At 40.3% G+C, this 24,257-nt stretch overlaps 1 protein-coding gene across 1 annotated transcript; it reads right to left on the bottom strand.

The window, feature by feature from the left end:
• Positions 1 to 10,715: 10,715 nt before the first annotated feature.
• On the bottom strand, positions 10,716 to 23,188 carry LSM6 (LSM6 homolog, U6 small nuclear RNA and mRNA degradation associated). Its single transcript, XM_007471999.1, has 3 exons — positions 23,080 to 23,188; positions 13,664 to 13,777; positions 10,716 to 11,119 (listed from the first exon to the last, which is right to left on the bottom strand). Exons 1-3 carry the CDS (start codon positions 23,171 to 23,173, stop codon positions 11,085 to 11,087), a joined length of 243 nt encoding a protein of 80 aa, XP_007472061.1. The 5' UTR covers positions 23,174 to 23,188; the 3' UTR covers positions 10,716 to 11,084.
• Positions 23,189 to 24,257: the final 1,069 nt, after the last annotated feature.

Genomic DNA, 24,257 nt, shown 5'->3' with positions numbered 1-24,257 from the left:
CAGTATGTGGCAGGGCTGAGAGACAACGAATGTGCTCAAGCTCAGAACAAATTTAAATTCAATGTTGATAGAAAAAATCCTCCTATGAGTCAAATCTGTACAAAGACAAAGTAGAAGTCTGCAGATTTTCATGTAGATAGTGTCTTACTTATGAAGCAATCAAAGAAAGGTATTTAAGGATGGGCCATAGCAGTGGCTTTCAAATTTTCAACCACAATCTTCAGAAAATTTTATATATATATATATATATATATATATATATATATATATTATACATAGTATATGTATAATGTATATGTTATACATAGTATATATAATACACTATTTATTAAATATTATACATAGTATATATTACATATAGAATATACATATAGTAGATAATATATTTTATATCACCACCATATACATGCATACGTGATTGAGAATAAAATGGAAACAAAAGTCTAACTACTACTACTACTAATTGCTATGGTGCACTTTGGGTTTTTCTTTCTATTTTACTTTTTAAAAAATATATATTTATTTACTTATTTTGGCTGTGCCAAGTCTTAGTTGAGGCAGGCATGCGTGATCTAGTTCCTCGACCAGGGATCGAACCCAGGCCCCCTGCATTGGGAGTGGGGAATCTTAGCCACTGGACCACCAGGGAAGTCCCTCTATTTTACTTTTTTAAAATGCTGAACTTCATCCACTAAATCGATTTCATCTCCAGTGCCATATCATGTGGACTGAAAAACATTGGCCTGGAGAACTATTGAGTGGGACTGCTTGGGTGAGCTAGAGAGCCAACAATTCCTTCCTACAATGAGATTCAATCATTCAATAATACAAACTGTGTTATGTAGCTTAAAAAAAAAACCCAAACCCTAATTGAAGTGCTTTTTGTTTCCAGTTTATTGCTTTCCTTCTCTTATTCTAGATTATTAAGCTTTGCAATTCTTGATTCTATTTCTATTATCTGTTCCTACTTATACTACATCATCTGAAAAATCTTTGATCTTGTTACCTGAGTAACTGATGAAAATATGAAACTGTATAGAACCAAGAACAGAAGGTTGCAACTCATTTTAAGTTTAGTTGCTCACTCAGGTGTGTTTGTTTATGTAGTTTCTTTTCCAAGAATCAGTTACAAATCCTTCAAGCATACCAACAACTTCTCTATTTTATTTTTGTCCACAAGGTTGAGAAATTTTGTTCCGTGTGGTAAGATTAAGAGACCATGGAAAGACAAATACCATATAATATCACTTATATATGGAATCTAAAATACGACACAAATGAACATATCTACGAAACAGAAATAGACTCACAGACATAGAGAGCAGACTTGTGGTTGCCACGGGGAGGGCAGGTGGGGAAAGGAAGGAGTGGGAGTTTGGGGTGAGCAGATGCAAACTATTATATAAAGAATGGATAAACAACAAAGTCCTACTGTATAGCACAGGGAACTATATTCAATATCCTGTAATAAACCATAACGGAAAAGAATATGAAAAAGAATATATATATGTATAACCGAAATCACTTTGCTGTAGAGCAGAAATTAACACAACATTGTAAATCAACTATACTTTAATAAAATATATTTTAAAAGACAGAGAGAGAGAGAGAGAGAGAGAGACCGTGGCTATGCCATAGGGTGGTTGGTTCTGAGGATGAAATGAGGTGATGTAAGCCGAGTGCTCGACAGTGCCTGGCTGGGTGGCTGTTAGCTGGGATGACATTGATGGTGATGATGGTGGTGTCACAGCGATCTTCCTCCACCCTCCAGTGTAGCTGCTCAAAACCATACTAATGTGGTCTTGGCATGCCTCCTTCAAGTGAACCCAAAGTGCCTCTTAAAAATCACCCCTTTTTCCCCTCTTTTTCTATTTTGAGTAACCTCAGAAGAATTTGAAAGGTTGTAACCTCAAGTCACAGATCCGTTGTTTTCCTAACCTTTTCTTCCTTTTTTAAAACCAGGGCACTTGCTCGCCTCTTGTTTTCTTGGATCTCACAGACTCCTAACAGTGTTTCCTCAAGGTCACCAGCAAGTTGTTTTGTGCAGGGGGACATAATTCAATGAGTTAACTTGGAGGAGCTACAGTCTCCTGTATCTCGGTGGATTCTCTTTCTCTCCTAGGAATGTTTTCAGCTTGGAGATTTTTTTTTCTTTTTTTGAAGAATAAAGAGTAGCCTGGTCTTCTTACCACCTGGTAGCACCCCGTTAACAAGTGGCCTGTCCCTTGGTGGTTCACTTTATTCTGAAAAGCCTCAGCTCATTTGTGGTTTGGGCTTCTTGACATATTCAGGTGGTGGGTTAGGATCTTTGAAATCAGACTGCTGGGTGGAAACCCACCCCTGCCACTTACTAGCTGGGTGATGCCGAGCAAGTACCTCTTTGTGATTCAACTTGCTCATTTGCAAGAGGAAGAATAATGTCTATCTCGTGGGGTTGCTGTGAGCTTAGAACAGTGGCCAGCATGAAATAAGCTGCTATTGGTATCGGTATCATGGGGAACTCTCTGAAGGCCGATCCTCCACTTTCTCTTTAGAGTTTCTGTACAGGAAAAAACTTTACGAAGGTTTCTAACCTTCTGGAGTCTCCTCTCACAAGATGATGTTTTCTCTGAACTTTTGGATATCTGCCTTCCTAAAGGCTGGGATACATGTCTGACTACATTCATGTTTATTTTATGTGACAAAGTCACTTTCCCCAATTCCCATCACTTCTCTGTCGGTGAACATTTCCTCCTCTGAGCCCAGTATCAACCCTCCTTGGTGTTTCTTCTGATTTCTAAGTGATGACACTGTCAGCCAGGCAAGCCAAAAATGTGTCAGATGACCTCCTTGTAGCGGGATGAACTGCCAGCAAATGTTAGAAAATCAAGGAATAGCACCGTACCCTGCCTTTCTTTGCCAGTGTTTTCAAACTTTCCAATAATATATAATAGTGGGCCTGATGCTGAGGATGAGAGCATGTCTATCTGGAAGCAAAAATGCTTGCCAACAACCCAGGTAAATTATTTAAGGGCATCAGGACTGTGTTTCTGCGTGGTTCCTGGTCATCAGGAAGACAGCAAACAAACACCAAAAAGCCAGACATTTTCAGGCACTGGAAATACAAAGCCAAACACAGCCCTACCTGCAAGGAGCCTCCAGTCTACAATGGCTCTAAATCCATCTAGTCTCCTCGCTGTTTTCTATCTAAACTGGAGTGGTGTGTCTCTCATGCCTCCACACACGCCAGAGAGGAACTTCTTTCTTCATGTTTTGTTAAATTCCTAAAGCACCCACGTCAGTGACACTCACCCACCAGCCCCCCCAAGGGGTCACTACCTGTGGGATGGGTCCTTCCTCCACTGAAGGTCAGCCGTGACTACGGCACATCTCCTTCCCCTGCACGGAAAGCTCGAGGTAGGGTCAGCTTGTTCGAAAAATACAGAAATCGACATGACGTACAGAAGAGGAGCAACTTGGAGAGAAATGATGCCTGTATAAGCTGGGAGGGGTGGAGTCAGGAACAGGAACTGTAGTCTCAAGGCTGGTCTCTCCCACAACACAGGGGAGATGGTGCAAGAAGAGAAGAGAACGCCTTAGTTTGGAGTTAAGTTTCACTGCGTTGAAGGGGAATGAATGACAATAATAAAAGGAATCATATTACGAGTCTGTTCTGGGTTTTATTCAATAATAAAAAGAATGGTTTTTAAATTCTCTGTCTGATGGCTTGATTATTTACCCTAGTTTTCCTTTTCAGTTAAAACAATACTTTCATTTCTCTGAACGGGCAAAACAGGTTCATTTGGGAAAACACTGTTCTAATCAGGGGGAAAGCATCTATTCTCACCCATTCTTAAGAAGTATTTTAAATAGTTCTTAAAATAGATGTTTCTCTTTTTCTCCAAAATGCAAACACAATAGGACATTTTGATGGAGGCCTGCTACATCTCTCGACATCCTGGACTTTTCCATCACAATGCTCAAAGTGATCAGCTTCAGTGAAAAGTGTTTTTTTTTTTAAGTTATATAATGAAGTGAAAGATGGTAAGGAGAACAGCAAAAGAGGAGTCATCAGTAAACTTGTCAAGTAAAATGTATCTAACAGGAAACACAACACGACCCGGTTGGATTCTGGGGGTGTGGCGGTTTCATGGGGTGGGTCTTGCTTCAAGGGGTGGGGGGGTGAGGGACCCCTGAGCTCACACTGTGGGTGTGATGGGGTGCAGAGGACGGCGGTCAAGTGGCACGGCAAATCTCACTCTAGAAAGGGCACCAAACTGTTTCAGTCTTTATTCGACATCTGAGCGCATGTACCTGTGACCAAGGACAATGGATGCAGCCAGAGTTGGGTCGGGGAGGAAAAGGAGATCCCATTGCACACAGTCTGTCTCCATCTCTCTCATGTACTTACTGGGTCCGACGATGCAGCTTCTAACATGAAGATGCAGCAAAGGGCTGCTGGGAAACAGCCTGGTGTGTAGAAATTAAGATTCAGGAGACTCCGGGGGTGGGCGGGGGGAACAAATTCTAAAAGACAGTCATGTCAAAAAACTCAAGACGCAGCACCTGCAGACACAGCCCCAGGGCAGCTTGTACCTCGGCCGGGGTGTAAAGGGCTGTTGGCTGCCTACTGATCTTTTCTGTCACACCCAAGCGGAGCGCCAACAAACCACTGTCAGCAACATCATCTTTGAACGCAGAGGACTGCACACACCTTGGGGCCTTCTTATTGCGACTACTGGGACGATGAGTAGAGAGAACATTGATTTATCGATTAAACGTACAATCAACAGAGTCGTCGACGGAACTCAGCACTTAAGAGCCTGATCACATCTTCTTTATCCATTCATCCGATGATGGACACTTACAATGGAATATTACTCAGCCACAAAAAGAAATGAAATTGAGATATTTGTAGTGAGGTGGATGGACCTAGTCTGTCCTACAGAGTGAAGTAAGTCAGAAAGAGAAAAATAAATACCGTATGCTAACACATATATATGGAATCTAAGAAAAAAAGAAAAAGTCATGAAGAATCTAGGGGTAAGATGGGAATACAGACACAGACCTACTAGAGCATGGACTTGAGGATATGGGGAGGGGGAAGGGTAAGCTGGGACAAAGTGAGAGAGTGGCATGGACATATATACACTACCAAATGTAAAATAGCTAGCTAGTGGGAAGCAGCCGCATAGCACAGGGAGATCAGCTCGGTGCTTTGTGACCACCTAGAGGGGTGGGATAGGGAAGGTGGGAGGGAGGGAGACGCAAGAGGGAAGAGATATGGGAACATATGTATATGTAAAACTGATTCACTTTGTTATAAAGCAGAAACTAACACACCATTGTAAAGCAATTATACTCCAATAAAGATGTAAAAAAAAAAAGAGCCTGATCAAACAGCAGTGGGAACTGTTATTCTAGTCGCAGCCGCTCCCCAAGTGACCCAGGCAAGTCTCGGAACTTCTTTGCTTCAGGCTTCAGCGTCTGGGAAAGGCGACTGCCTTGTTCAGTGACCACAGAGGGAGACTGCGAACACTTGCCCAGTTGGCTCCTGAGGTCAGGGCAGAGGTGTGATCCCGTGGGGATCCTCTACTGCACTCCCAAGGTGGGGAAATCATCCCAGAAATCTCTGCATCTGTGCCCATGCCAGAGAGAATGGGAAGAGGGTGTGGGGCAGGCTTGCTCAGCTCAAAGGTCAGGTCCTACCAACAGGACAAATAGGAAGCACATTCGCTTTCTCAGGATAAAGATACTTAAAATGGGTTTCAAATATACTGAAAGTGAGAGCCATACCAACCTAATGTTTGAAAAGTGATGAGGTTCAGTTTTAGATGTAATATACCCTGTGCCTCTGAGACACAGCTGACACAGAGTATGGCTGTGATGTACATGAAAGGCTCCATGGCTCTCCACAATATGTGGACAGAAAACATAAATGTCTGGCTTGGGATCATGTTTACCTGCTCCATGGAAAGAATTTTCTTACCTTTTGCATTTTCTTTTAAATCCAGAAATATAGGGAACTTTAAGTTATCCTGCAACAAAACCAAACCAACCTATCCAGGCCCAGCTTCAGAAACTATGGAAGGAACGATCACTATTTTCCTTTGGAATCTAGTGAAGAGGTAGTTAAGGCACTAGGAACACAGGTCCCTCAACCCCTGTCAGCGAAAAAAGGATATTTTTCAAGGCAATAAAAATCTGAGACTGTTTGCAGAGTCTGTAAGAAAAATTTATAATGCAAAGGATGTAGTTAACATTCTGGGATGGCTAATTTTATGAGTCAACTTGGCTAGGCCATGGTACTGAAGTTTTTGCTCAAATATTCTAGATGTTTTTGTGAGGGTATTTTTTAGATGAGGTTAACATTTAAATCAGCAGACTCTGAGTAATGCAAAATTACCCTCCATAATGTGGCCAGACTTCATCTAATCAGTCGAAGACCTTAATAGAAAAAAACCTGACCTCCCCAGAAGAAATGCTGCCAGACTGCCTTTGGACTCGAACTGCAATTCCTCCCCAGGTCTCCAGCCTACCCTGTAAATTTTGAAATACCAAGCCTCCACAACTGTGTGAGCCAGTCCTTTAAAATAAATATCCCCTCCCTGCCCCCCATGGACGGATGGATAGACAGATATACACCCCCCCCATTGGTTCCTTTTCTCTGGAGAACCCTAATACACATACTGTAATACATATGAACATTGTTCACCGATATTTCTGTATATCGTATAAAAGATTATACTTTACTGAAAACTTAAGGTAAACCACTGCCATGTAACTTCCTTTGGCTAATAAGATGGGAGTGGGAGTGACTGGTGTCACTTCTAAGCAGAAGCATTTAAGAGCCAGGGCATGATGCTTTACGCTCTTCTGCCAGGGCACCAAGCCTTGAGTCACGCTGAGATGCTAGAAACATAAGGTGCTGCCTCCCTCTGCCTGGGCCCCCAGGTGACCACATGAGCAGAGTCCTACCTACAAGCCCCTGTGGATGTACAGCATGAGTGAAAATCATGTTTCAAACCACTGAGATTTGGGTGCTGTTTATGACTGACACACCGCCTGGAAAAAAAAAAAAAGTTGTCTGGTATCCTAGCAACATCCACTCAACGTGCCGATTACAAATTTTTTATTTTTTCTTTATTACAAGTTCAGTAGGACTTCTATTTGATGTAAACACTGAATAGTAATTTGGAATGCTGCACATGATGGTAGTAAAAGAGTTTCTCTAAAATTATTTTATGTAAACTTTTCACAAACTGGCCTCACCTTTAATCCAAATTATTGGTAGGATATTTTGCTAAACCCACCAGCATCCATTCCATTATGAAACTTGGAAGAAATGGAGTCCATATGGATTTGAACATTTTGTAAACAAGACCTATTGTGTTTACAAAATGTTCTATCTCAACTGCTCCAGTGTTTTATGATTTTATGAAGATCCTAGAATATGTCCACCTTCTATTTGCTATAACTCCCAAATTACTACTAAGAAGAGATAATCTTTCAATAAGACAGATGAATCGAAACCAAAAATCTGGCTTTTGCTAGATGGAAAAAAAAAAAGTGTATAAAGATGGGAGTTTGAACCATATGGGTCTGTGAGGAAATGGGATAAACAGATGGAGACAATCAGATTTCAAAATTATCTAGTCCTGAGGTTATCTTGAATTTCAAGATAAGAACATACAGTTGAGATTATCAAATCCATCTAAAGTGTTCAGATTTTTTAAAGAACTCTCAAAATTTGTCTCAATTAAAAAAAAAAAAAAGGATGGCACCATTTTCTCCCACAAACACCTAAACCTGCACACTTCGTATGGAGAGCATGAACAGGGTCACGTTTAGTTTACTCTCCCCACAGGACCTAGCACAGTGCCTGCCTACTGTTATCATTCCCTAAATGTGAAACTGACTTCTGCTACCACCTCAAATCCCACTGCCTGGCCCCCTCCCCCATCCCCTAAACCAGGGAAGCAGGCTGAGAGAGGAGCAGAGCAAGTATCAGGGTCACACCCACTGTCCCGCCACTTGGCATGTGCCACTCTTGCCCACCCACTTCTGTGGTCTCACCCCCACTTTGGCTAACTGGACTCCAACTGGTGAGTCAAAGCTGGTCTGGTCGGTCATCAACGGAGACATGTTTGAGTGCTTCATGTCTGCTGTGTACTGGTACAAACTGGAATAAAAGTAGCTGCTGGATATTCAGATCCCGGAAGTCAAGCCGAACTCTTAGGTGGAGTTTAGCTCAACAACGATTGGGGGCAATCTTAGTAAAGGTAGTCAGAGCCATGCTGTTGAGTGCAGGCCCTCCAGAAACAAGGTCACGGGAGATAAAAAATGTAGTTTGTTTTCCTTTCACCGACAATTTCTTTTCGTGGAGAGAAAAAGGATGGTTAATGCAGTTTGGCTGCGGAGACTAGTCCTGGCCACAGAATGGGCCAGGATTTGCCTCTGAATAGAAGAGCTAGCCAATACTTTGAGGATCATTTTCTATGAGGACAAAGGTCAGTGTCAGGCCACGGTAAGAGGACAGACTGGCCCTTCGGCCTGGCCTGGAATGCTGTACTAAGGTCACTTGTGAGTCAGTGTGATTATCGAAGACAATGTTTCCCTCCAGAGGTCACTTTTATTCTTATAAAGTAGATTATTATAGCCTCCCAGGTGATAAACCATACACTCAAGTCATCGCCGCTGAGTTCTCAGACCTTACAGAAATCCCTTAAACACTGACTATTTGTCACGGAATGAAGCACTCCCAGCATGCACTCCACATCGCCCTGGATAAAAAAGCTGAAGATGTAAACCATCTCTCAATAGCATTCCCTTCCTGAATGCTGAGATGTGAATGTGGAAATCACAGCACATGTCTGCCATCTGTATTTGTACTTGTCAACAGCTCTGTTTTGGGATAAACAGTTTTGAAGTAAGAATCAATTCGACTTGTTGGAAGATTAACCAAGGAACAGCTCAGAAGACCAAAACAGAACATGAAGTCAGATAGTCTAAAAAAAAAAAAATCAAGCACAATTTTCTGTTTCTCGCTAAACACTGTTTTGTCACAGCCCAAGAGACAGAGCCTGGTGGCCAGAGTTTGGGGGCAGAGAGATAGGGAAAAATGTATTTACTCAAGTGAAAAATTCTTCAACCCAGAACAAATGTCTTTGCTACGATGCAACTGGAAATCATTCACTGACCTCTAGGAGACTCCAGTTAAGAAAAAAAGTAATTTTAGCTTTTATACTTTTGTTTCACGGTTCTACTACGTGAAGGTATACACAGGGGACAACTTGCATCGGTACAAGTGAATAATACAGTCCTTTATTACCATAAAAATGGTAGCATTTCCCAAAGTTGATCATGATTAAAAGTAGTTCCATGGTTGAAAACACTACTCCACCATTACAGATATTAGAACAGAGAGACAGCAAGGGGAAAATAAAGACACATACCGAAAGGGAGGTCAGGGAAAAAGTTAGTAAAAACAGGATGCTACAGATTGGTGGTAGATAACAATGGAATTGCTTTTAGAAGCGGCTGATGTGAGTAAATGAAGGGATGGAGTAACCTGGCAGCCCCATATTCTACAAAACAAATGAGAACATGTATGCTCCACTTGGAGGGACATCCACTTTCCCCTTAGAAGAGGTCATTTATAAAAGAGCAAACTGGTGATTTGTACTTACAGACTGGACCCTTTTCAAGGCCCTGTCAAGGAGTGATAAATTATTGAAGCATAGTTTTATTTTTGGTGTGCAATAATACCTTGTGAAATGTTTCTGTTCACCTTTCCTAAGTTATTAATTAAAAAATAATTGTTTCCAATTACTCTGTGATCTTTAAGCTAAAACCAGACAAAATACCACACATGCCTCTCCAGACCCAGCACTGCCCCTTCCCTCCCCTCCTTCCCCAACCTGCCCGCACATCCTTCAACCAGGAAACTGTTGAAACTCACACAGCACTCCTGGAACAGGACTGCTGCTTAGAAGGGGGAGGGGCGGAGGAGGAAGGCCAACACGTCGGTTACACAATTGTCTGGTGTTCGTTCAACCACAGTGCCCAGATGTATTTGTTGTTCCGAGAGAAAGCGTGAACTGTTCAGGGAATACAGCAGGGTTGTGGAAACATCATGAATAGAGTGGGAAACCCTCTCGGCAGGAGCCACATGACACAGAGAGGCTGCCTCGTGCCAAGCAACGTGGACGCTTGTGCTCTGATGAGGTCACATCAAACCCAGCTGGGGCTGGAGAGAAAGGCTTCCCGGGAGCCCCTCCCTAAGCCAGAGCCCAGAGAAATTCTTCCAGTCACAGCAGAGCAACTGGAACCTGAATGAGTTTACAAACTCCAGGCCTCGCTTTCCATCATGTTCACAAAGTGAGAGGACGGCGTGGATGCCCGGGCTCCAGAAAGGGAGCAAGAAAACCCATCGCGTGAACTGCCTGGGGGAGATGCAAGATGAGTGCGCACAGACTTGGCTTAAAAGGAACATTTACACCTACACCTAGCATGTTGGAACCTTTACAATCTCTCCCCCAGCTCAATTCGGATTCCCACTCCTTTTGTGGAAGTGCCACGGTTAGATGCCCAATTCTATTTCCTATCGAGATAATGGAAACAGAGGCTGAGCATCTGGTCTCAGGGACCCTTTTCAGCCTGAGACTGAAACTGGATGCCTCGTGCAACATTTTCCCTCAAGCATTTTGTACGGTGAACAGAGCAGGAAAGAGGAAGCCGTCTCTACAAATGTTTTAATTGTCCTCACGTCCATCATTTCAGTCAGTCCCACAAGCAAAGCAGGCAAATCAAATGGTGTTGTTTGAGACTTCAGTTACAAATCATGCAGGGAGAAAAAGATTTTCTCTTTTCTGAAAATTCTTTTTGCTTTCTGCTCACTGACATAGAGGTAAAAGAAAATAACTGCAACTTAAATATGAAAGAACTCTTTACAATTAAATCCACAATTTTATACATTTATCTCACTCACGTGTCAGTGAAAAATCACCAACTATGACAAAATAGGACAAATCATATGACAGAAGAACCAAAAAACTTAATAAAAAACATATCCGAGTGTGAAAAGTATGGCACTCTAGGTGTCTTCACATCCTCCTCTTCTGTGTACTTATGTACAACACTGAAAAGAAAAAATGAACAAATTGAAAAGAACTTTTCTAAGGATCATAATAGCAAGTTTCAAAAGCAAGCAGATTTTAGTCTGACACCTCTGCATATTTCAAAGGAATTTTCAAACCACACAATAAATTCTAGAACTATTATAAGACTAATTTTATGACTCTAGACCTGGGTTTGATGTCTTAGAGGACTGTGTTCTGATCTTAGCTATACATCTGACTGGATTTGCAAATCGCAACCAAGGGAATAAAATAAAATGTATGTGAAAGTCTCTGGAATCTTCGAATGTTTTATAATTCTAGGTATAACAATTATGATTGGTGGTTAAAGCAAATTAGTAAATCTACCAGGCCAGACTTCAGATTCAAAATAAAGAATAAAAAATAAATATTTTCATCCATCTCCTCGATATAATCACTAAACTTCCTGTTTACTTTTTTAATTGCATCAGGATAAACAAGAGCTGAGGAGTTTGTTATTTTGTCTTATTCTGAATTCCCTGTAAAGTATCAACCTTTGGTTTATCCGAAGTTTCGCTCAGCTAGTCCTCTCGTGACCACCCACATGAACTCTTCAGGGTATACTGAATATGTAGTACATGAGAATCAGACCACATCTAATGACTTGGTCACTAGAGACCAAGCTTTCACCAGAGGTGTACCTCCCCTCCTACCCCCCACGCCTACTCAGACTCTGACAGGTTTGTGCAAAGTGAACATTAAGAGATATCCTGATCAAAGGACATAGCACAGATTAATTAAATAAGCCAGGATCCTCTTTAAGAGCCGAGGATGTGAATTATGGAGCCTAAAGATAACTAACTACCACCGATTACCCCATGGAAAAAGTTATATAAAGGAAAGCATCAGAATGACAGTAAAAACATCCCTAGGAAACTGGCCAAGTCCAAGATGTAGTCTGTTCATGACAGGATGCATTCTATCACCTCTCACAGAACCTGCAGCTAGCTGACTGCTGTTATCAGCTGTACTGAGATGCGGAAAGATCATTAACATTTCTTAGTAAATGGAAAGAGTCAAATAAGAACAATATTAAAAATAAGAAAAGAAATTCTACACATTGGAAGGACTAAAAAGGTATATATGTATAAAGATATGATGTGACCCCAATGTTCACAGCAGCACTATTTACAATAGCCAAGACATAGAAGCAACCTTGGTGTCTACTGACAGAGGAATGGATAAAGAAGATGTGGTACATACATACAATGGAATATTACTCAGCCATAAAAAAGAATAAAATAATGCCATTTGCAGCAACACAGATGGACCTAGAGATTATCATACTAAGTGAAATAAGTCAGACAGAGAAAGACTAATATTATATGATATCGCTTATAGGTGGAATCTAAAAAAATGATACAAATGAACTTATTTACAAAGCAGAAATAGACTCAAAGACAAAGAAAACAAACTTATGGTTACCAAAGAGGAACTGGGGGGAAGAATAAATTAGGAGTTTGGGATTAGCAGATATAAACTACTATATATAAAATAGATAAACAACAAGGTCCTACTATATAGTACAGGGAACTATTTTCAGTACCTTACAATAAACTATAATGGAAAAGAATGTGAAAAGAATATATATATTCAGTTATATATGCACACACATATGACTGAATCACTTTGTTGTACACCGGAAACTAATACAACACTGTAACTCAACTATACTTTAATACAAAATTTTTAAATAAAATAAAATGAAGATATAGTGTGAAGCAATATGGTACTGTAAGGACAGGAGACAGAATAACTACAATGAAAGTCAGGATGTTTAGCTCACAGCAAAGAGATCCAAGTGTTATGGGGGCTGAGGAAGTTAACCAGAACTAAAGAATATGCACATCAATAAACAACCCAGAATCAGGAGTCACAGAGCTCCGTTTGGGGGATGGGACCAAAAAGTGGGGGTGAATCAAGGGATAATTCCCACAGTTTTGATGTCTTCCCCCCCACCCCAAAATTCAAATATGACTTTACTGATAATGTGTTTTTAAACCAGGTACTTGAAAGTAACCATAATAATCATAGCAATAATAAGTTGTTAAAAAAGCTGGGTAACTTCAGAACCATATTTCCTCTTTTGTCATTTTTGCCAAACTAAAGGATACAAATCTCCCACAGAAAAAAAGCATCTGAATGCTTAACAGAGAAACAAGACAAGCTAACTGCCAAACGATGTAAACCAAAGGTAGCAGGGAAATAGTGGCCATTCTCAGAGCACCAACCGCCAGTGTGAGAGGCCGTGTTGGGGGAATATAACACACTGTATTCGAGAACAGAGCTCTGGGTCAGTGTACCAAGGCCCCTCAATTCATCATCAGCAAAGGGAGGGAAGAAGAGAATTTCTAGTTCCAAAATGCTATGAAGCATCCAAAAAAGAACTAGCCACACTGAAGATCTGAGATGTAATAAGAATTTAAAAACAAAGCAAAACTAAAACTGAACTTTTAAATTATCTAGAAAACATGCTGGTGATCCTATTTTGGATGCGATATAACTGTAGAGTGAAGGGCTGTTACCATTGTTTCCTCGGATAAATGCATCCCCGTACTTATTCTTCAGCTGTCCATTTACATACTCCTCTGTCTGCTCCAAGGCTATATTCATATAGCCATCCAGGCAAGCCAGGACCCCTGGAGATGGATTCAGACAAAGAGAAGACATACAAAGCAAAGAGTTGAAAATTACAGGGTATACCTTAGAGCTGACAATCTCTTTACTCATTAGCTCTTACATGCTTAATAAAAAAACTCACACCGTAAATGAAATTCAATAGAGCGAAGCACAAAAAAGTCTTTGCTCTCTGCCCGTCTGAATGAAAGGCTAAGACGCGTACAGCATGAAGGCACCCACTGCTGGCAGGGAAAACAATGGGCTGCCGCCTCCCTCATTGCATGTGTGGCAACAATGGCAACTTTTAAAGCCTTCACAAAAGTAACACGGTAAGAATATTCCAAGTACGACACCATTCTTTGAGAGCTAAAGACAGGAGTGGGCAATTATGCAGGAACAAATGATCACTAGCCATGACTCCTCATGCCCAGTGGCATTTCTGACTTTGGCCACTAAGTGAAATATGGGTCTGGCAGATTGATCTCGTTCTTTCACAACATCTCCTGCAGCAGATGAATGTACTCCAAGGTTAAGAGGAAGGCTCCACAATCTGTCAGAATAATGGAAAAGAGGAGACAGCAGGTGCTCCTGAAAGAACATCTTAAAGCTGTGACTCCCAGTGAGGAACAGCTTGAGAACACAGGCACCATATTGCTTTATAGCACATCCCTCTCTGCGCTGTTCCAGTTAGAATATTTTCAGATCCACACTAATAAGAAAAACAGTAAACATTCCAGGCAGCTTTCGAGGAAACTGTTCAAGTGAACCTTTTTAATTGTGTTAAGATAGTATCAATTTTGCAAAATTGGACATGATGATCCTTTTTGAAAAAAGACAAAAATAGGTAAACCATTAACTCTGAGCCTCTAACTTCAAGTGGTATTTTCTAGATAGACAACTTAAAACAAATACTACAAATGTGAATCAATTAACCAAGTCGATAGCCCCACGTAGTCTCAACTTCATTAATATGCTTCTCACTCCCTGCCTCTGCCCCCATTATCCTCTCAACAAAAGTTTCTTTTCAAAATTGTGTGTGTAATGAGAGCACAAGACAGTAAGCTAACAAAATTCTGCTAGAAGCTGCAAACTTTCGAAGCATCAGAATGCACTGTGAATAATAATAATTATTCCCTATCAAAAGAAAGCTGAAGCTACAACTTTAGTTTCAGTCCTGCTGTATCACTTTATATCTAAACCACAATCATAAATGAGCAAGAAACTTGAGAAAGGATATGCAAATGTTTGAAAATTAATTAAAAGCATTTAAAAATGAAATGTTCCCTTCTAATAAAAATATTCTCATAGCAAAGTTTTTTTTAAAGAAAAAGGTTCTTGGAGTTTGGATTTATAACCCCCTCCCTTCTCTAAGGGATTAAATTACAATGAATAACAGAAAACAAGTTTCTTCAAACTTGAAGGGAAATTGCTACAGAGAACTGGGTTGTTTCCTTGTTTGTTTGTTTTTATTTAACCACATTCTTTATAGTATGCTCTCAATAGTGTACAACGTTTTGCTTTAATAGTATAGAAGCCATGGCCAGACAATCATAAACAGAGAAAAATTAGGGTTACTACTACCCATGTGAAAGGCTGTTCAAACTTACTAGTAAACAAAGAAATATAAATTAAATGAGATATTACTTGTTGCCAATTAGAATGGAAAAGCTGACATTAAAGGCTAACACAAGGGTTGATGAGAACGTAGAGATGAATGAGCCACCTGCCCTGACGGAGGGTCATCTGCACCCTCTTTGACTCTGAAACCGTACCCCAGGGAATTTATTATAAAGAGACACTTGGACAAGTGCTTGAGATACATGTTAGAGGAGCAGTCATTTACAATAGAAAAAAGATTAGTAAACCCCTAAATGTCCATTAACAGGACACTGGTTACAAACAAAAGCAAAACTGTGGTCCATCCACTCATGGTATTCCTATGTAGCCATTAAACACTCCATGTTGTCAGAGAACTGAATGTATTTCTTTAATGTTAAAAAAAAATTAGAATGCATGTACAATTGATCCTACTTATGTAAAATTATGCTTATATAGAGACAGATCTAAATGGGTAAGGGTGATTATCTCTGGATGGTAGAATTTGGAGAAGATTTACCTTTCTTCTATATACTTTTCTCCATTATTTGCTTTAAAATTTCTTTAAGAAAAAATATATATGTATATATATTTCCTTTGAAAGTAGAAAATGTTCCCCTAAAGAGTAGGCTGGTGGATCTCCTCAATGAAGGGGGTACTGGGAAGATACTGAACACATGTCGCCACCCTAATCAGCTGCTGGATATTCTCTACGAATCTATTACCTCCTCTGGGCCCATCAAAAGCCCAGGGGTGAGAAGCGGCACACAGAGATGTTATAATATCTCAGTATTCAGTATAAATGCATTGATTCCACTGTAAAAGTCAAATTAAACTGGAGCGACATTATTAATGTCAAGAAACTAAAGCAGTACATAAAAAGCAGACTATTTTTTAGCAAGGCTTTTGAATCAAGCTTGAGTTTGAGTCCTAGCTCCTCCCTTACTAGGTGGAGATAATCAACAGAGATCTCAAAGGATTTATGTGAAGAGAAAATGAAAATTAAAGTGATTCATACACATGGGACCCACAGTAAGCTCTCAATAAAATTAAGTTTGCACATGTGGAAAGTGGAAAAATCTCAAGAGATCATTACTCAGGAAAGAGACCAAGAATTATTCAGGAAAGAGGCCAAAAAAGGCTTTAAAACTTTGCTAATCAATTAGTTACCCATACCTGTGAAATATTCCCAGTAATTTAACATATCTTAATTTTGGAAGATTAGGAATTTAGTTACTTCAAAGAAATGGAATTGGATACCGTTCCTTACATAAAGTTAGTTTAAGTAGTGGCAAGCCTCTTAAAAAGAGCATTTCATTTTCTACAAGACCAGAAAGGTGTCTTTGGATACCCCACATATTATGAGTGAGAAGTTTATGCTGAAAAATGATACAGTCTAAATAGTTGCTTGCCAATCTATTTTTTTAACACCTTTATTACAGTATAACTGCTTTACAATGGTGTGTTAGTTTCTGCTGTATAACAAAGTGAATCAGCTATACATATGCAGATATCCCCATTTCTCCTCCCACTTGGGTCTCCCTCCCACCCTCCCTACCCCACCCCTCTAGGTGGTCACAAAGCACCCAGTTGATCTCCCTGTGCTTCCCGCTAGCTATCTATTTTACATTTGGTAGTGTGTATATGTCCATGTCACTCTCTCACTTCGTCCCAGCTTACCTTTCACCCTCCCTGTGGCCTCAACTACATTCTCTACATCTGCGTCTTTATTCCTGTCTTACCCCTAGGTTCTTCAGAACCATTTTTTTTTTTTTTTTAGATTCCATATGTATGTGTTAGCATACGGTATTTGTTTTCTCTTTCTGACTTACTTCACTCAGTATGACAGTCTCTAGGTCCATCCACCTCACTACAAATAACTCAATTTCATTTCTTTTTATTGCTAAGTAATATTCCATTGTAATATATATCCCACATCTTCTTTATCCATTCATCTGTTGATGGACACTTAGGTTGCTTCCATGTCCTGGCTATTGTAAAAAGAGCTGCAATGAACACTGTGGTACATGACTCTTTGTGAATTACGGTTTTCTCAGGGTATATACCCAGTAGTGGCATTGCTGGGTCATATGGTAGTTCTATTTTTAGTTTTTATAAGGAAACTCCATACAGTTCTCCATAGTGGCTGTATCAATTTACATTCCCACCAGCAGTGCAAGAGGGTTCCCTTTTCTCCACACCCTCTACAGCATTTATTCTTTGTAGATTTTTTGATGATGGCCATTCTGACCGGTGTGAGGTAATTCCTCATTGTAGTTTTGATCTGCATTTCTCTAGTGATTACTGACATTAAGCATCCTTTCATGTGTTTGTTGGCAATCTGTGTATCTTCTTTGCAGAAATGCGTGTTTAGGTCTTCTGCCCATTTTTGGATTGGGTTGTTTTTTTTTTGATATTGAGCTGCATGAACTTATTCTATATTTTGGAGATTAATTCTTTGTCAGTTGCTTCATTTGCAAATATTTTCTCCCATTCTGAGGGTTGTCTTTTTGTCTTGTTTGTGGCTTCCTTTGCTGTGCAAAAGCTTTTAAGTTTCATTAGGTCCCCTTTCGTTATTTTTGTTTTTATTTTAATTTCTCTAGGAGGTGGGTCAAAAGGGATCTTGCTGTGATTTATGTCACAGAGTGTTCTGCCTATGTTTTCCTCTAAGAATTTGATAGTGTCCGGCCTTACATTTAGGTCTTTAATCCATTTTGAGTTTATTTTTGTGTATGGTGCTAGGGAGTGTTCTAATTTCATTCTTTTACATGTAGCTGTCCAGTTTTCCCAGCACCACTTATTGAAGAGGCTATCTTTTCTCCATTGTATATTTTTGCCTCCTTTATCAAAGATAAGGTGACCATATGTGCGTGGGTTTATCTCTGGGCTTTCTATCTGGTTTCATTGATCTATATTTCTGTTTTTGTGTCAGTGCCATACTGTCTTGATTACTGTAGCTTTGTAGTATAGTCTCAAGTCAGGGAGCCTGATTCCACCAGCTCCATTTATCTTTCTCAAGACTGCCTTGGCTATTCGGGGTATTTTGTGTTTCCATACAAATTGTGAAATTTTTTGTTCTAGTTCTGCAAAAAATGCCATTGGTAGGTTGATAGGGATTGCACTGAATCTGTAGATTGCTTTAGGTAGTATAGTCATTTTCAGAATGTTATTTCTTCCAATCCAAGAATGTGGTATATCTCTCCAACTGTTTAATTTCTTTCATCAGTGTCTTATAGTTTTCTGCATACAGATCTTTTGCATCGCTAGGTAGGTAAATTCCTGGTATTTTATTCTTCCTGTTGCAGTGGTAAATGGGAGTGTTTCCTTAATTTCTCTTTCAGATTTTGCATTATTTCTGTAAAAGAATGCAAGAGATTTCTGTGCATTAATTTTCTATCCTGCAACTTTACCAAATTCATTGATTAGCTCTAGTAGTTCTCTGGTAGAGTCTTTAGGATTCTCTTTGTACAGTATCATGTCATCTGCAAACAGTGACAGCTTTACTTCTTCTTTGCCAACTTGGATTCCTTTTATTTCTTTTTCTTCTTTGATTGCTGTGGCTAAAACTTCCAACACTACGTTGAATAACAGTGGTGAGAGTAGGCAACCTTGTAGTCCTCCTGACCTTAGTGGAAATGGTTTCAGTTACTTATCATTGATAACGATGTTGGCTGTGGGTTTGTCATATATGGCCTTTATTATGTTGAGGTAAGTTCCCTCTATACCTACTTTCTGGATGGTTTTTATCATAAATGTGTTGAATTTTGTCAAAAGATTTTTCTGCATCTATTGAGATGATCATATGATTTTTCTCCTTTAATTTGCTAATATGGTGTTATCACATTGATTGATTTGCGTATATTGAAGAATCCTTGCATCCCTGGGATAAACCCCACTTGATCATGGTGTATGATCCTTTTACTGTGCTGTTGGATTCTGTTTGCTCGCATTTTGTTGAGGATATTTGCATCTATGTTCATCAGTGATATTGGCCAGTATTTTCTTTCTTTGTGACATCTTTGTCTGGTTTTGGTATCAGGGTGATGTTGGCCTCGTAGAATGAGTTTGGGAGTGTTCCTCCCTCTGCTATATTTTGGAAGAGTTTGAGAAGGATAGGTGTTAGCTCTTCTCTAAATGTTTGATAGAATTCGCCTGTGAAGCCATCTGGTCCTCGGCTTTTGTTTGTTGGAAGATTTTTAATCAGTCTCAATTTCAGTGCTTGTGATTGGTTTGTTTATATTTTCTGTTTCTTCCTGGTTCGGTCTCAGAAGGTTGTGCTTTTCTAAGAATTTGTCCATTTCTTCCAGGTTGTCCATTTTATTGGCATATAACTGCTTGTAGTAATCTCTCATGATCCTTTATATTTCTGCAGTGTCTGTTCTTATTTCTCCTTTTTCATTTCTAATTCTGTTAATTTGAGTCTTCTCCCTTTTTTTCTTGATGAGTCTAATGGCTTATCAATTTTGTTTATCTTCTCAAAGAACCAGCTTTTAGTTTTGTACATCTTTGCTACTGTTTCCTTCATTTTTTTCCTTTTATTTCTCATCTGATCTTTATGATTTCTTTCCTTCTGCTAATTTTGGGGTTTTTTTGTTCTTCTTTCTCTAATTGCTTAGGTGTAAGGTTAGGTTGTTTATTTGAGGTGTTTCCTGTTTCTTGAGGTAGGATTGTATTGCTATAAACTTCCCTCTTAGAACTGCTTTTGCTGCTTCCCATAGGTTTTGCGTCATGTTTTCACTGTCATGTTTCTAGGTATTTGCTGATTTCCTCTTTGATTTCTTCAGTGATCTCTTGGTTATTTAGTAGTGTGCTGTTTAGCCTCCATCTGTTTGTATTTCTTACAGATTATTTTCCTGTAACTGATACCTAGTCTCATAGTGTTGTGGTCGGAAAACATACTTGATACAATTTCAGTTTTCTTAAATTTACCAAGGCTTCATTTGTGACGCAAGATATGATCTATCCTGGAGAATGTTCCGTGAGCACTTGAGAAGAAAGTGTATTGTGTTGTTTTGGATGGAATGTCCTATAAATATCAATTAAGTCCATCATGTTTAATGTGTCATTTAAAGCTTGTGTTTCCTTATTTATTTTCATTTTGCATGATCTGTCCATTGGTGAAAGTTGGGTGTTAAAGTCCCCTACTATGATTGTGTTCCTGTCGATTTCCCCTTTTATGGCTGTTAGCATTTGCCTTATATATTGAGGTGCTCCTGTGTTGGGTGCATAAAGATTTACAATTGTTATATCTTCTTCTTGGATGGATCCCTTGATCATTATGTAGTGTCCTTGTCTCTTGTAATAGTCTTTATTTTAAAGTCTATTTTATCTCATCTGAGAATTGCTACTCCAGCTTTTTTTAAATTTCCATTTGCGTGGAATATCTTTTTCCATCCTCTCACTTTCAGTCTGTATGTGTCCCTAGGTCTGAAGTGGGTCTCTTGTAGACAACATGTATATGGGTCTTGTTTTTGTATCCACTCAGCCAGTCGGTGTCTTTTGGTTAGAGCATTTAATCCATTTACATTTAAGGTAGTTTTCAATATGTATGTTCCTATTACCATTTTCTTAACTGTTTTGGGTTTGTTATTGTAGGTCTTTTCCTTCTCTTGTGTTTCCTGCCTAGAGAAGTTCCTTTAGAATTTGTTGTAAAGCTGGTTTTGTGGTGTTAAATTCTCTTAGCTTTTGCTTGTCTGTAAAGGTTTTAATTTCTCCATCAAATCTGAATGAGATCCTTGCTGGGTAGAGTAATCTTGTTTGTAGTTTTTTCCCTTTCGTCACTTTAAATATGTCCTGCCACTCCCTTCTGGCTTGCAGAGTTTCTCCCGAAAGATCAGCTTATGGGGATTCCCTTGTATGTTATTTGTTGTTTTTCCCTTGCTGCTCTTAATATTTTTTCTTTGTATTGAATTTTTGATAGTTTGATTAATATGTTTCTTGTGTTTCTCCTTGGATTTATCCTGTATGGGACTCTCTGCACTTCCTGGAATTGATTATCTATTTCCTTTCCCATATTAGGGAAGTTTTCAACTATCATCTCTTCAAATATTTTCTCAGTACCTGTTTTTTCCTCTTCTTCTTCTGGGACCCCTATAATTCGAATGTTGGTATGTTTAATGTTGTCCCAGAGGTCTCTGAGACTGTCCTCAATTCTTTTCATTCTTTTTTCTTTATTGTGCTCTGCAGTAGTTATTTCCACTATTGGACCTTCCTGGTCATTTATCTGTTCTTCTACATCGGTTATTCTGCTATTGATACCTTCTAGAGAATTTTTAACTTCACTTACTGTATTGTTCATCACTGTTTTTTTCCTCCTTAGTTTTTCTAGGTCCTTGGTAAATGTTTCTTGTATTTTCTCCATTCTATTTCTAAGATTTTGGATCATCATTACTCTCATTACTCTGAATTCTATTTCAGGTAGATTGCCTATTTCCTCTTCATCTGTTTGGTCTGGTGGATTTTTACTTTGCTCTTTCATCTGCTGTGTATTTCTCTGTCTTCTCATTTTGCTTAACCGCAGCCTGCAGGTTCATATTTCCCATTATTTTTGGTGTCTGCCCCCAGTGGCTAAGGTTGGTTCAGTGGGTGGTGTAGTCTTCTTGGTGGAGGGGACTGACACCTGTGCCTGTGTTCTGGTGGATGAGGCTGGATCTTTTCTTTCTGGTGGGCAGGTCCCACCAGACCTTAGTGGTGTGCTTTGGGGTGTCTGTGAACTTATTATGATTTTAGGCAGCCTCTCTGCTACTGGGTGGGGCTGTGTTCCCGTCTTGCTAGTTGTTTGTCACAGGGTATCCAGCACTGTAGCTTGCTGGCTGTTGAGTGGAGCTGGGTCTTAGCGTTGAGACGGAGGTCTCTGGGAGAGCTTTCACTGTTTGATAGTACGTGGGACCAGGAGGTCTCTGGTGGTCCAACGTCCTGAACTCAGCTCTCCCACCTCAGAGGCTCAGGCCTGACACCTGGCTGGAGCACCAAGACCCTGTCAGACACTCGGCCAGGTATGTGGGGAGTTTCTTGCCTTTTGGGAAGTCTGAGGTATTCTGCCAGCGTTCAGTAGGTGTTCTGTAGGAGTTGTTCCACACGTAGATGTATTTTTCATGTATTTGTGGGGAGGATGGTGATCTGCACATCTTACTCCTCTGCCGTCTTGAAGGTCCCTCCCGTTGCTTGCCAATCTTGACTGCTTCCACAAAAACAAATGTTGCTGGGCCAAGGAGTCCTTTAGTATCCAGTTATTCAAGCCTGGCTGTCATCAGGGGATGCAGGCGCACAAATCTCAAAGCAAAGACAGGAGACAGGAGACCCAGATCACGCAAGTCAGAGGAACACGCTCTGCTGTCAGAGTTGTCTCTAAATGAACCATCTCAGAAGTAGAAAAAGAAATGGGTATAGGGGTTTCCCTGGTGGCGCAGCGGTTGAGGGTCCGCCTGCCGATGCAGGGGGCACGGGTTTGTGCCACAGTCTGGGAAGATCCCACGTGCTGCAGAGCAGCTGGGCCCGTAAGCCATGGCCGCTGAGCCTGCGTGTTTGGAGCCTATGCTCCGCAACAGGAGAGGCCACAGCAGTGAGAGGCTCGCGTACCACAGAAAAAAAAGAAATGGGTATAGAAACTGTTGACACCCAATGATTTTTTGGTCTACTGGGTACTTCAAAGAGGTTAATAAAAAGCAGTTAAGTCACCTTTACTTCTTTAGTGAACACCAGTAAGGATGAAGCATGGAAATCTTACCTCGGTAATCCACTCCGGAATTTAATTTTACCACAACTGGTCGTCCGATGATTTGCTTCAGGAAGTCACTGGGTGTTTGCTTCCTCAGACTCATTTTAACAATCCTGAACAGAAATCTGAAAGGGAGAAATAAAGGTAAAGACAAAAGTTAATTATTCAACAAAAAAGCCTTGAAGCCCTTAATGTATTTATAGGAAATCAAGTGTCAAAGGACCATGTGCGAAGAGCCAACACTACTCCAGCACCACACCCAGAGCATGGCAGCTAATGTGATTCCAGTTCTTACCTGGAGCCAGATACTAAGCTAAGTGTTTGACACACGTTATCTCATTATGCCCACAAGAATCTTCATACACAGCCTCACCACAGAAGAGCCCTGTGATTCCAGAGCCCCTGTTCTTAACCACTTGTCACCACTGTGTCCGCAGTCAACATACCCACAACTACCATGACCACCGCCACCACTTACCCAACGCTCACTTCAGGCTGAGTGCTCTGCTAAGATCCCTAGAAATACTATCCAATTTAATCTTTACAAGAACCCTGGGAAGAAGATCTTCATATCCCCATGATATTAAAGGCTGCTGATGAAATTAAAGGCCCAGAAGGATGAAATTATGTGCCCACAAATGTGAGGGGATCAACATTCAAGTTCCAATCAGGCATGTTTTTCTTGTTTGTTTGTTTTTTGGGGGGTTCACGGGCCTCTCACTGTTGTGGCCTCTCCCGTTGCGGAGCACAGGCTCAGCGGCCATGGCTCATGGGCCCAGCCGCTCCGCGGCATGTGGGATCTTCCCAGACCGGGGCACAAACCCATGTCCCCTGCATCGGCAGGTGGACTCTCAACCACTGCACCACTAGGGAAGCCCTCAGGCATGTTTTAAAGCCACTGTTTATATATGTTTATATAGTATTTACAACAGCTGATTGTAAATACTATATGCCAAAACAGTAACTCCAGAAAGAATAATAATCATAACTGAGAGCCAATATTTGAGTGTACTACAGGCCGGCACTCATGTAAGCACTTTACATGTATTAATCTGCTTAGAGCTCACTGAGGTAGGTATTCTTTTAACCTCATTTTACAGATGACTAGACACAGAAAGGGCTAAACATCCTGGTCAAGGTAACATAGCCAGTAAGTAGATGGCCAGCCCATGTCTTAATCACACCTT

The sequence above is a fragment of the Lipotes vexillifer genome, unplaced genomic scaffold, assembly GCF_000442215.2.
Source record: "Lipotes vexillifer unplaced genomic scaffold, Lipotes_vexillifer_v1.1 scaffold269, whole genome shotgun sequence".
Lineage (NCBI taxonomy): Eukaryota > Metazoa > Chordata > Mammalia > Artiodactyla > Lipotidae > Lipotes > Lipotes vexillifer.
Note: the sequence above shows the minus strand (reverse complement) of the source record. Positions and strands in the feature narration are given on the sequence as shown.